The sequence below is a fragment of the Podarcis liolepis genome, assembly GCF_965112155.1.
Source record: "Podarcis liolepis genome assembly, chromosome: 16".
NCBI classification, from domain to species: Eukaryota; Metazoa; Chordata; class Lepidosauria; order Squamata; family Lacertidae; genus Podarcis; species Podarcis liolepis.
The window spans coordinates 30,090,186-30,103,363 of record NC_139567.1 but is presented as its reverse complement, the minus strand read 5'-3'; the positions used below and the strand labels follow the sequence as shown (position 1 = coordinate 30,103,363).

Genomic DNA, 13,178 nt, shown 5'->3' with positions numbered 1-13,178 from the left:
TTTATAAACCACTTTTAGGGTTGTTTTTACAATTATGTGGAGTATGAATTTTATGGGGGGGGGGGCGGAAATAAGCCTTCTCATTGGCCACTGAGAGTAGGGTGCTAGACTACATGGAATTTTGCCCTGATCCAGCAGGGCTCTTCTTACATTCTTAACTTACTTCTTCAGAGTTGGCATGTATAGGATTGCACAGTAAAGTTTCCAGTTAAGTGGGAATCTTCCAGTGCAAATTAAGACTCATTTGCTGCTCAGACACAGGAAGTTGAAGTTCCATGCTACTGTCCATATTTGCCTTTATGGATCCAGTTTGTTCAGATCCAAATTTGACTCTCCTGATGGGCCTGGAGTGGCATTGACTAATCAGCCAGCTGCATAGTGTCAGATAGCAAATGAAAGGAATTTTCCTAAACTTTTCTATTCTCTTCCCTGCCCTTCTCAAAAATGGGATCTTCACTGTAATTTTTTTTCTAACTGACCAATCAGTTTGTCTCAACAAAATAAAGACTGCTTTGAAGTTTGTATTTCCTGAAAGCCAGGTCTGCAAATACATTTTTTCCTGGGAATTTTCCACCTTCAAATAAAGCTTTGAGTTGCCTCATCTGAGGAAGCAACCCCCATCCATGTGCAACACCTCTGAAATGTGTCCCAAGCACATTTTGCACTGACCCTGATGGTCCTGTGTTTGCTTGTTCTATTTGTCAATTGTGGAATTTTCCCATGTGACCCCTGTGAACTTTCAAGTCTTCCTCTTCCTGAGGAATAGCTTCATTATCAGATCAGATATATAATGATGGTTCAGATAAGCTAACTTCACAGATTTCTCACAGACCTTTTGCAGCCTTGTTTGCACATTTGCTGTTGGGAAAATGGAGTCATATGTGTCCTAAAAGGCATGTCAATGGAGGCCTTGCTGGCTGTGTAGATGAAGACTGTCCATTCTCCCGCAGTGAAAATTCACTTGGTTCCATCTCCTATCTTGCAAAACCCTCCTCAAAGGCCCGAGTGTCTTGGTTTACCCTAGATTCTCATCCTCGACCCTAAACAATCCTTAAGTATGTGTAATGTTTGGTGGGGTGACCTTCCATTTGCCAGCAACTCAATAGTCACTTCAGGCACTGCATCTCAGCAGTACTTGCCAGTGTTTCATCCACATCCCTCATCTTTTTCTGTTGTCCATCTTGGACTGTAAGCAACTTCATGAGGAGGATGAACCGAGAAAACAAATAAGCTTCCTTAATATGTCACCAGGATGTGTGTTTGTCCATGCACACAAAATTTAAGTTTCTCTCTGCAAAAGAGCAGCCATGGCTGGCATCCTTACCCCATTTGCTTGACAACCATATGTCAGGAGTGCTCTGATGGTGTTTCCTGCTTGGCAGGGGGTTGGACTCGATGGCCCTTGTGGTCTATTCCAACTCTATGATTCTATGATTTACCTTGGAGAAAGCCCCACTGAATTTAGTATGAGTTCCTTCTGAGTACATACAGGAGAGCAAGGTCAGCAATTTTAGGGGGCCCATGGGCCTATTTGAAATTTTTAGCAAGTATCGTGGGTACCATCATAAAATGGCTGGCATGGGGCACAGGGGGCAGTCACAAAGTGGATGGTATACTAACTGTGGTTTGGGACTTCTCTCTGACCAGCATGTTGGGTGGGATAACAACACTGGCCTATCTTGCAGGGCTATTGTAACAATTACTAAGATACTAAGTGCACATGAAGCACTGAGCACTTTGAACGTGCTATAAATGCTCAGTGTTGTCTTAATATATACCTATGCATGTATAATCTCCAACCCTTGCACTGTTCATGCATCTGAAGCTGTAAGATACTGCTTACAAAAAGCTGATGCAATCCTAGAGGTGTTGCTAGAGGCTATAAAGAAAAGTGGCCACCAGGTTTGTGTAAACACTGATGCTGTTTTCCCTGCATAGTAGGGATATGTTCACAAATGCAACATTGTGAGTTTTGGCAAAACAATTCTCAGAACAACAGGAGGCACAAAAACAACAGCAGCCGCCAAATATGTGCATGGACTTTCTTTAAAAAAACAACTGCCCTGTTTTAAGCTGGATGGAACTGATTAACTAGATCTCAAACACACACTCTGACCTGAAGCTACCTCTGGTTTTGAGGTTCCAAAGGGGTCACAATGTTCATTGGATGTGAGGGTCAAGCAGAAGAGGAAGATATGAATTGCCTTCCTGAATCAGGAGATTAGAAGCTCTTATGATTTGAATCATAGAATTGTAGAGCTGTATGGGATCCTGAGGGCAGTGGCATAGCATGGAAGGGGCAGAGGGGCTGTTGCCCCAGGAGCAAAATTGGGATGGGGTATAAAATTTCAGAAGAAAAATCAACTGGAGGTTTGTTTGTTTTTTAACAAGCGGTGTACAATTTCATGAAATAAATAACACGTAATAAAATTAATGGCTGCCACTGCTATCCCCTCCCCAGCTTCCCTCTCCCTGCAAGGAAGACCCTTTCCCACAACCAACGCTGCTGCCACCCAGTCCTGACAGGAACCATGGATTGGTGGCATAATATTTGCCTTGCTCCAGGCATTGGCAACCCACGCTACGCCACTGCCTGAGGGTCATCTAGTTCAACCTCCTGCAATGCAGGAATCTTAGCTAAAGCATCCATGACAGATGGCCAGCCAACCTCTGCTTAAAAGCCTCCAGTCTACCACCCTTGGGAGTCTGTTCTGCTGTAGAACAGCTCTTGCTGTCCAAAAGTTCCTGATGTTTAGCTGGAATCTTTTTTATTGCAACTTGAACCCATTGGTTTGGACCCTACCTTTTGCAGCAGCGGAAAACAAGCTTGCTTCATCTTCCATGTGGCAGCCCTTTAGATAGTTGAAGATGGCTATCGTAAATTGGATTCAAAGTTCCAGCTAGTCCATCACCCTGTCCAGACACATTCAGCTCAGGGGCCTGCGATTTCCCCACAAAGGACCTTTGAGTCTTGACCACCCTTCAGGAAGGTGCTTTCGTTCTCTCTGGAGGGCTGCGGCTTCTCCTTGGTGATGGAGATAATGGAGACCTCTGTGATCCAATGACCTGATTTGGTCAGGCAGCTTACTAAGTTCCACTGTGAGAAATGAGGTTACAGGGAACCAGGCAGAGGGCCTTCTCAGTAGTGGCGCCCTCACATCATGTCAAGGAAATAAACTACAATCTGACTTTTATAAGACATCTGAAGGCAGTCCTGTATAGTGATTTTTTAAATGTAATAAAACCACGGTAAGTTTTATAATTTGCTGGAAGCTGCCTGGAATTGCTAGGGCAACTCAGTCAGCTGGATGGAGTATTATTATTATTGTTGTTGTTGTTATTATTATTATTAGCTACAGGACTACGCTCAGGGTGGCAGTGAAGCAGGGTAGCTTGGCAACAGCTTTCTTAATTAGCTTTTCTACTTAATTTCTTCTGGGACTGAGCCCCAACATTTAGAACAGGTTCTGGGGTTGAGCTTTGATTGAAATCGTTAGCTAAAATTCATCTGCGGTACTTGATTGTGTGGAAACAAAAGAGCAAGAGTGAACGAGAGCCTCTTTTCACATTCCCTTGAACAGAAATCCTGGCACGTCCTGAGCTCCCTGGCTCTGGCACAATACGGCTATTGTTTCTGCCTTGAGCCCTTGAGTTCAGCAAGAGACAGTTCCCTGGGAGAGTTTCCTCTCTCCCCACCCAAGTCACTGCTGCCACCACTCTCTTTAGGAATTCTTCTGGGACCTGTAGATGTGATTGGTCCCTAAGGATTTAGGCTGCTGGATATGTATTGCTTGTGTGTGTGTGATTGTTGCTCAAATATTGTTGGTGAAAAGCAAGGGGTAGAAATGCAAGAAAGGTTTGGGAGTGGATTGTAAAAAACTGGTTTTTTTCAAGAGTTTGTGCCTTGCAGTCAGTGACCTCTCAAGCCCTTCATGGGCTGGGCTATGAACTTGCTTAACCCACTATTGTACACTATTGGATTACAATAGTTTTTCTTCTGCTCTCTGTTTTGGAAAGCTGTTTGTCTTTCTGCTAGTTCTGTATGCATTTGGACGCCTCTTGAGATTTCACTGCCCAACTTGCACATCACCTCCTGATATGGAGGAGCTGGTTTTCATCTCTGCTTAGAAACTTTTGGATGGCATTTTGATTCAAGATGGTGGAATGAACCATTCCAAAGTGCACTGATTTGGATATCTCTGAGAATATCGTTGCCAAATACTTGTTTGTGTTGAGGGGTGCAGCCCCTGAAACCATAATTGGAAAATTGCTGTTCTCCACTAGAAAAGTTAGGTCTTTTTATTTTTCAAAGTTCAGCAGCAAATTATCAGATTTCCTGAGGAATAGACTGTAGGGGAATCTGTACACATCACTCTAAACTTAGATTTCTGCACTCTTCCACCCTGCTCTACCAATGGGCATTGGGCTCATCCAATATGATGTGTGTGAATGAACATCTATAGCTGCCTTTTATCAAGTCAGAAGAGGTCCTAGAAAGGAACTTATAATGTACGCTGTGTTTCCCCCATCCCCCAACCGAGGGGTTGTTGGGCAACATGGAGGCTAGATGAGGGAAAGAAGGGCTCCCGGTCCTAGGAGATGGTATGTTTGGGCAGTAGCACCTAGGGGTTACTGGAGCAGGCTAGGGGATACCTAAATTTTGTGGTGAGAAGCTCAGCACAGCAATCCAAGGTTACCACTTATGGAGTGAATTTGTGAGGGGTCTAAACACAGGCGCTTTAGATAACTGCTCCATTTTGAAAACCTGTGTTTTAACTCTGGGGATGTAACAAATTTTATTTATGTTGCTTTCAATGTTTTGTTTTGGTCTAGTCTAGTACAGTGGTGCCCTGCAAGACGAATGCCTCGCAAGACGGAAAACCCGCTAAAGGGTTTTCCGTTTTTGAGCTGCTTCGCAAGACGATTTTCCCTATGGGCTTGCTTCGCAAGACAAAAACGTCTTGGGAGTGTTCCGATTTTCCCCCGCTTCCCCCCCTTTTTCTAAGCCGCTAAGCCGCTAATAGCCTTTTAGCCGCTAATCCGCTAAGCCTTTAATAGCCGCTAAGCCTTTAATAGCCGCTAAACCGCTAATAGCGCTAATCCGCTAAGACGCTAATAGGGTTGCTTCGCAAGACGAAAAAACCGCTAGACGAAGAGACTCGCGGAACGGATTATTTTCGTCTTGCGAGGCACCACTGTATATGAATTTTTGTACATGTTACTTTGCTGGCAAACTGCATTGCAAAATCTCGAAGGTTGGTTATGTTTTGGTACATGCATTGCTTAAGAAAGTGTGAATTTGGTACTTCTAAATTTAAATGTAAACAGAATCCAATTTATTTCCATTCCCTCTCATTGTGTAGCTACAGAACCAACCTTCTTGGATTAAGAGACTAGGCTTTGACGTCTTTTCTGACAATCAAGTGGTATATATGTTTTATGAAATAAAGTAGTAAGATGGAGTTGTTCTTGGGACATTTGGGTCCCAAACATTCTGTTCTTAGAAAGAAACCATTGCTGTCATTTGTGAAAGCCCCCCTCAGATATTACTGGACTCCGACTCCCATCAGCTCCAGCAGCCAGTTTGGCCAATGATCAGGAATGATGGCAACTGGAGTCCAGCAACACCCGGAAGGCCACAGATAACCTCTGGTCACATCCGGACCACCCTTCCCTTCCTTTCCCTTTGCTATGAGTTTACCAAGGTGCATGGAACAGAGCCATTTGCCATTGGAAAACCCGACATGTAGTAGAGGTGCACTGTGTAGCCAGAAATTAAAAATCCCAAATGCCTCTGTTTGCAAACAACAATAAGAATATGTTTAATTGCATAGTTATACATCTAGCTACAATACGTGTTAATAAAATAAGCCTAGTTCATAATTTATCGTTCCTCTAGTTCTTTCAGCAGTTCGTCAAAATGGGTGATGTACCACTTGGCTTTCTCCTTGACCTGTTTCCGCACAACATTGCCTCCAAAGCCAATGAAACAGTCCTGGGGAAACAAAAAAGAAGAGATGGGCTGGTTATGTCTCCATTTCAGAAAATGCAGAGGACTTTCAGGATTTCTCCTCCATTGGAGAGGTTAGATGGTCATCTGTCATGGATGCTTCAGTTGAGATTCCTGCATTGCAGGGCATTGGAACAGATAACCCTCAGGGTCCCTTCCAACTCTGCTATTCTAGGATTTCTTGTCAAGGATGAAAGTGGATGCGAGATGGAGTGGATAGGCATCCTCCATCCCCTGGTAGTACATGAGATGAAGTCAGACCCTGGGGGAAGCAGAACAGACGCAGGCAGCTGCTTAGGCGTCAATGGGTAAGGGCAGGTGGGGAGTGTGGGGGAGTGTGGACTAGCCCAACCTTCCCCAACCTGGGGCCCTCCAGAGCTTTTGTACTACAACTCCCATCAGCCCCAGCTGGACTATTCAGAGAGAACCAAATAATCAGCTACTTCATCTTATTAACAACCAAGCAGACTCCCTGCAAATCCTTGCAGAAACCTGGCTGGGTTTGGTAAGTGACCTTTTCCTGGCTCAGCATAATCTGAATCAGAAGCTGCTGCCAACAGTATCACCCTCCTTTTTTTTTTAATCAATCATGTGATGTGATGAATAGGTTTTTGCTGGAAAACGCCTTTGCAACACAGGGCAACAGCCATGGTCGTGCTCCTTGATGCCAGTTCTTGATGCATTGGCTGCCTGCCTTGACCTATTAATTTGGACCTGATTCACCTCCCCTGGTAGATTCCAAAACAATCATTAACAGGCAGCTGAAATCATTAACCTGGAGCAAGCGTCTGTCTGGTTCTTATGGAAGACATGCAGACTTTTGTGGGGTTTTTTAACGCTCCTGATTTTTTACCTGCTCCCCCCTTGCTTCTTTTAGGGTTGCCACATCCAGCAACCAGATGCTGGGGGAGTGGAGAGGTGCCCTTTTTCTTTAGGAACATGTGACAGATTGGTTTTGCTTAGGCTTAGGGTCTGACTGGTTGTCGTACAAGCTCTTATCACAAGGACATCAGAACAGCTCTGTAGCTTAGATCAGACCAAAGGCCCATCCAGTTCAGGATCCTGTTCCTTAGGGCAGGCTGGCTGCAACTGTAGAGTGGGTGCCTTGCAATGTTGCGCTATGTGACTCATCTACGTTGCTTGAAATTTGAATCACAAAGTAGATTGGTTGGGCAGAGAGGGCTGGTGGGGTGGGTGATTCTGCCTCCCAGCAGGGGCTAGGTTGGGTGGCCTTCTTGTGGTTGCAGAAAGGTAACCTTGTGGATCTGCACAAATTCTGGGCATTCTGATGCCAGAAAGAATCAACCATACAGAAGTCAACTCTGAGCTAACTCCTATGAGCCAGTGAGGTCCAGTCACTATTGGCTAAGCTGTTGAATTTGGAGTCCTGGCTTCAAATCCATATCCAACAGCATCATTCACAGGGTATCCTTTGAACAAAGGAACATTAGCCGCCTTTTACTGAGTCAGACTACTAGAGAGCAGACTGGTGGCAGCTCTCCAAGGTTTCAGACTGGAGACATTCCTTGGGATTGAACCTGGGAGCACCTTCTGCATGCAAAGCTGGTGCTCGATGACTAAGCTGTGGTCTTTCTTTTGACAGCCTCTCTGTCCCTTTTTCTCTGCTTAACCTACCCCACAGAATAGCTGGGAGAACCCAAGTAAGCAGCCCTGGGCTGAGAGGAGGAAGGGGTAGAAGGCAAATGCCATCACCCCACAGTCACTACTCACTGCAGGTGGGCAGGCTTCCATATCTGTTGCTCCGTCTCCAATCATCACCACCTTCTTAAACTGAAACTGCTCCTTCAGGTAACTAATGACTTGTCCTTTGCCACCCGACTCAGCAGTTGGCTGCGTCTCATCAAAACCGGCGTATTCTCCTAGAGGCACATCAGAGAGAAAGTCAGTCATGGAGAATCACAAGGAAAGTCAATGTTTGAAGGCAAAAAGGGGGGGCATCCCTGGAGGGAAAGGGTGGAGAACCTGGTGCCCTCCAGATGATGCTGAAATCCGACTCCCAACAGCCATAGCCAACATGGTCAGTGGTCAGGAATGATGGGTGTGGAACATCTGGAGGGCCACAGGTTCCCCTCCCTATTCTGGAAGGAGGGAGGGCGACAGTTCAGTGGATCAGAAGGAATTTTTGCAGAGTGAGCCATGGTCCTGGTTAGGAGATGGATTCTATCGCAAAGAAGAATCTTCTCTCTCTCTGCCTATTTGTGTATGCACACAGATCTTCCATCCTGCCACAAGTTAGAGCAAGGATGGGGGACATCTGTGGCCCTTCAGATGTTGTTAGGACCCTGAAACCCAGCATGGCCAATGACTAAGGAGGATGGGAATTGTAGTCCAACAACACCAGGAGAGTACTGCATTGACCATCTTCAGTCTAAGGGTTTGTTTTTAGTTTATGTATTTTTATTTATTAGATTTATATACTGCCCTTCATCATAAGATCTCAGGGCAATTCATAGAATTTCCAATATCTGGGAGATGTACCCTCAGATGTGGAAACCTTCCTTGCTGACACCAGTGTAGGGTATTTTGGCTCTATAGCGCCATAAGGGCAATTTGGGGAACTACTATTTCCACACACCCACCCTTTGGCTCCCACACTCTCAGTCCCATCAAGATTCATGGTAAAGGACATTCCACGTTCAAATAAATCTTCCAGAGTGGACCTTCTACATGCTGTGAAGGAAGGGGCAAAGTCATGTCCAAATAGCCTTATTTGGATCTTGTTGATAGAGGGCTTTCACCAAAGCCAGCAACCTAAAACCCGTTCATATAGTAAGAGATCCACCCATCTTTTTCCTCCAGTGGTCAATCCTGAGGAATTCTGCCAAAGCTTAGCTTCAGACGTGTCCCTTGAGCGACCCTATTTATCCTGGCAACCCTGAAAGTTGAGTTTGGCTGCACAGCTATGCTATAGTTAGCTGACAAAATATTTCACCTTGAAGAGCTGTTTTATCAAGCTGCACAACCCACTTGGTGGATAAGAGACCTGTCTCTCAATGTGCTGACTCTCTCAGAGCTGCACTCCTTGACCCTCCTCTGTGCCAGTGCATCTGAGAGTTAAAGCTTAACCATGGGAAGGAACAGTTCTTTCCAAAGCAGCTGGGCAAACGGGGGCTTATCAGAAGCAGCAGGTCATTGGTGACGCTTTGCTTCTTTTCAATCTGGGAACCTTTTTTGGGCCAAGAGACGCACAGTCCCTTCCAGGCAATATTCTGGGAACCACAGGTCAGAGGCAAAAAAGGGCAGGGTAGTGAATTTAAATTTATACAGTACTGTAAACTAGTTTCTATACTCATTCCTGCACCCCTTTCTATCCTCCGTCCAGGCAAGCAGGAAACATTATTTAATCTTATCTTTTTTTATAAAAGTATTTATATACTGCCCTCTCACAAAACATCAGGGCACCTGCATCAACATAAAAGCATCAGTTGAATTGCTTTCAGATGTTTTGATGTTGCTGTGCATACGGAGTTCAAGGACACATTCCAGCGAGGTAGAAAACACTTAAGAGTGCAAAGCAGCAAGGGGGAGAGTCCAAGGGCCCGGTAGAGAGCCCTGCACTCAGCCTGCCTGGTAAAGCTTACCATTGAAGTAGAACTTCAACCTGTTGGCAAAGACGTTTGCTGTTGGGATGTTGAGCTGCAAAGCCACGTGTTCCACGATGCTCTGAAACCCCCCGGAGATTAAGAAGACCTGGACACCTCGCTGGTGGAGCCGGTTGACTAGTTCCCTGTGAGGAACAGGAGAGGGTGGCTAAGGTCCATGTGTCAGGGCAGGATTCATTAAGATGCTTCTCTTTTGCCTTCTGCCCTGCCTCCACCCCCTTCACACACAGCTGCAGCACAGTGCAAGAAAGGCTTCCAGGCTCAGTAACATGCTTCAAATAAAGGAATGGCCCAGGAAAGTAAGTGGCCATGGACTTCCTCACAGGTCTTCCTCTATGCTGAGCCATTTTAGAAAGGATGTTGGTGAGTGAAGAAGAGTCTTGCTTACATGCAGGGAGCTGAATGACCCCCCCCCCCATTTTGTTCCTTCCAATTCTACATTGTCAGGCTTTTCTCTGGGACCCATAAGGACTGGGGTGCAATTGACTGGGGAGCATCTGCTGCTAAAAGGTAACTGGAGCAAACAAAGGGGGCATTAGATGCCAGGAGAATGGATCCACACGCTCTCCCTTTTGTTAGTTTTCACAATTGCTTTTTGCAGAGGGATCTCACCACAAGGTGAGGAATCCCTGATGCAGTTCAGTGGCTCCTTTCTCTCACAAGCGTGTCCCAAACAGTGTTGGGAAAGGGAAAGACAGATACAGGTTTCCCCCACTGAAAAGGACGCCTTCCAGCCTCTTTCTGCCTGGTTAAGAAGGTGGAATTCGTAATTGTACAGTAGGTCTTTGATCCTCCCTACCCGCTTCAAATGTTGCTACAGCCAATTCTTCAGGAATCATAACCCATGAGGAGGAGATAATGTGGAAGACGTATCCATGGATGGACATGGAGTCCAACTGTTCAGAATGCCTCTTACCTTATTCCCGGTGTTAACTGGGGCGGATGCTCCGATATCAATTTCTGCACTTGTTCATAGGAGGGGCGGATGAGGCCTAGCCGGGCAGTCAAAGCAGCCTTGAACGTTACAGTGCCACCCATCGCTCTTCGAGTCCTAAATTGAGATTCAGAGAAATCAGAGAAATACAGACAGGCTTTCTAAGGGCAAAAATAAAGCCATTCAGCTGTGTGTGTGTGTTTGCTTTACATACACAAGCAGTTATGCTACGTCAAGGTAAAATGAAGTCTGCTTCAGTTCCTCATTTAAGAGGATGGCCGCTGGATCAGATCAAGGGCTGTCCACCTTCGTGGGCGTAGCCAGTATTTTTTTGGGGGGGGCAGAACCTCAGTTAGCTATGTATTTTTATGTATTGGGGAGGGAGCTGCTCCTCCCTGCCCCCTTTAAAAAAACCCATCTGTGTTTACTGCAGTCTCAGTCATGATCCTCTGCTGCTATTTACATGTTTAAAACTACACATGTAGCCCATTAATGGCACGGTCATTTTGACCGTTAGATGGCCTTAAAAGAGGATTAAATTGATCGAGGAGGAGGGAGCCACAGCATCAATCTGCGGCTATAATGCCCAAATCAGCCATAAACACTTCAGATGATTTGGATGGCAACTCCTATCAGTCCCAGATGGATAAATCAAGGTGGGTTCCTAGGGGCTGCTGTGCGGGGTGAAGATTTAGCCAGCTGGATCCCAAGTGAATCAGGAAATGCTGCATTCCATTCTGCCTGATGAGTTCTGTGAAACTCTAAAAGGTGGCTTATCCCACACCAGATGTGGAAGCACATGATCTAGTTGTGTTTCCTATGGTTTGGGGTCACCGTACAGAATGGCCCCACTAAGCCTGCCATCCCAAACCTTTATGCCATCCTGATGTTTTGGACGACACCTCCTGTTAGCTGGGACTGATAGGAAGTGTAGCCCAAAACATCTGGAGGGCTGAGCTAAACCATCCTCAGACCTGCCAGGAGTTTCAGACTGAGCCACAAGCAGACAAGTTTTTCAGGTTGGAGAGAAGATTGCTGATGGGTTGGGAAAGAAGGATGGTTGCCTGATAGTTCAGTATGCCAGGGAAAGGAAGTTGGTAAGTGCTCTCTGCTCACATAACCTTGTGGCAAAGCTAAGGAGGTATGGGCTTGGTCCAGAATGTGGATGGGAGACCACTGTAGAGCCTCACAGCACACAGAAGTCAGAGTCTAAGTGCGAAAAAGGGAAAAGTTCTTAAAGCAACTTCATTACACCTTACACAAACATGCAAGGAATGGCTGCTTTCTCTGCCTAATGCATGGTAACAAGGTTTGCCAGTAGTGGCCCATGCCCAGCCTCAGAGCTTGCCCTCCCTACCCCCGCAAGAGGCTCCTGTCCTGAAAGGATGCCGTAGAGGCCAGGCCCAGAGGTGTCTCTCAGCCACTTCTCAGCAGCATCCCCCAAATGTTCATTCTTGCATTTAGGTCCCCCACCCCAAAGACTAGCCTTTACAAATTCTCACTAGCCTGCTTACAAAAAAGGCTTCCCCAACAGCCAGCTGGTATCAGGTATGGCAGGATCCGGGTCGGGGATGGAGCTCAACGCCTTTGCCCCTTGGGAAGGGAGGGGACAGATCTCTGCAGAAGCAAATGAGAGACAGCCTTACGTACATTTCGGCCACTGCGTCTCCAACGCCGCAGAATTTCGCCAGCTCGTCGATGCCTTCCTCTTTGATGACCGTGCTGTCCACATCAAAGCAGACGGCATCAGCGTTTTGGAAGACTTCCTTCAGCTCCATAAGAGAGGACATCCTTTTGACGGGCTTCCTGTTGTGGGAGAGGAAGATGAGGTCGTTCTGGATATCGGCACACTGAACCCTGTGTTGAGCCATCTTGGAAGAGGGTCCTGTGGGGCTGGTAGCTTGGTGTAGAGAGGGAGAAGCGAGCCGTGTGACTCCTTTTTGAGAGGGAGTGGGTGGCAGTAGAGGGGGGCGGAAGTGGCTGCTGATTTGCTGGCCATGGGGGCAGTGCAGGAGTGGGCAATCAGTCAAGGTTGGCTCCCTGGCTGAGTTAACCCTTCTGGGAGCTGCTGCCTTCACTGACGTAAAGAGTCAAATAAGAGATTTTGGCATTTAGTGAACCTCTTGGAAGAGAATGCTATTCCCTCCAGAGCTGGCTGCCTCCTCTCCTGTTTCATCAAATAATCACAACAGTGTAAAGTACAATAATAAAAACAGCTTAAAAATAAATTACAGTCACAAATAGAGTGGATCTTAAGTTTATATCAGTTGTCTAAGGACAGGGTGAAGAGGTGCGTCTTCAGCATAGGATGAAAGCTTTATAGTGAAGGTGCCAGACACACCTTGGTGCCACAAAGGATGCCCAAAGAAAGCACATTTTTGCAGAACAATTCCCCTTATAAAATACTGTAAAAATATTGTTTCCACTAATATATGCACTTATATGTATACTTTACTCCAGTACATGTATTTTTGTACACATTACTTGACTGGAAAACTGCATTGCAATATTTCGGAAAGTGTGAATTGTAAAGCATGGTTGTGCATCGGTTCACATTTTGTTTCAGAAAGTGCAAATTAGGTATGTTCACTTTTAAATGTGTACTAAGTCA

The 13,178-nt window shown here is 45.9% G+C and overlaps 1 protein-coding gene across 1 annotated transcript; it reads right to left on the bottom strand.

Annotated features, from left to right (window-relative positions):
• Positions 1 to 5,797: 5,797 nt before the first annotated feature.
• On the bottom strand, positions 5,798 to 13,039 carry PSPH (phosphoserine phosphatase). The gene is made up of 5 exons (XM_083479452.1): positions 12,218 to 13,039; positions 10,550 to 10,684; positions 9,613 to 9,758; positions 7,742 to 7,890; positions 5,798 to 5,995 (listed from the first exon to the last, which is right to left on the bottom strand). The coding sequence occupies exons 1-5, from the start codon at positions 12,436 to 12,438 to the stop codon at positions 5,885 to 5,887; spliced, it is 762 nt and encodes a 253-aa protein (XP_083335578.1). The 5' UTR covers positions 12,439 to 13,039; the 3' UTR covers positions 5,798 to 5,884.
• Between the last annotated feature and the right edge of the window lie 139 nt (positions 13,040 to 13,178).

Coding starts and splice junctions, on each gene's coding strand:
- PSPH (XM_083479452.1), bottom strand. CDS start 12,438: ATGGCTCAACACAGGGTTCAGTGTGCCGATATCCAGAACGACCTCATC. Junction 10,685..12,217: donor GGAGACGCAGTGGCCGAAAT/GTACGTAAGGCT, acceptor ATCTCAATTTAG/GACTCGAAGAGCGATGGGTG. Junction 9,759..10,549: donor CAGTTAACACCGGGAATAAG/GTAAGAGGCATT, acceptor TGTTCCTCACAG/GGAACTAGTCAACCGGCTCC.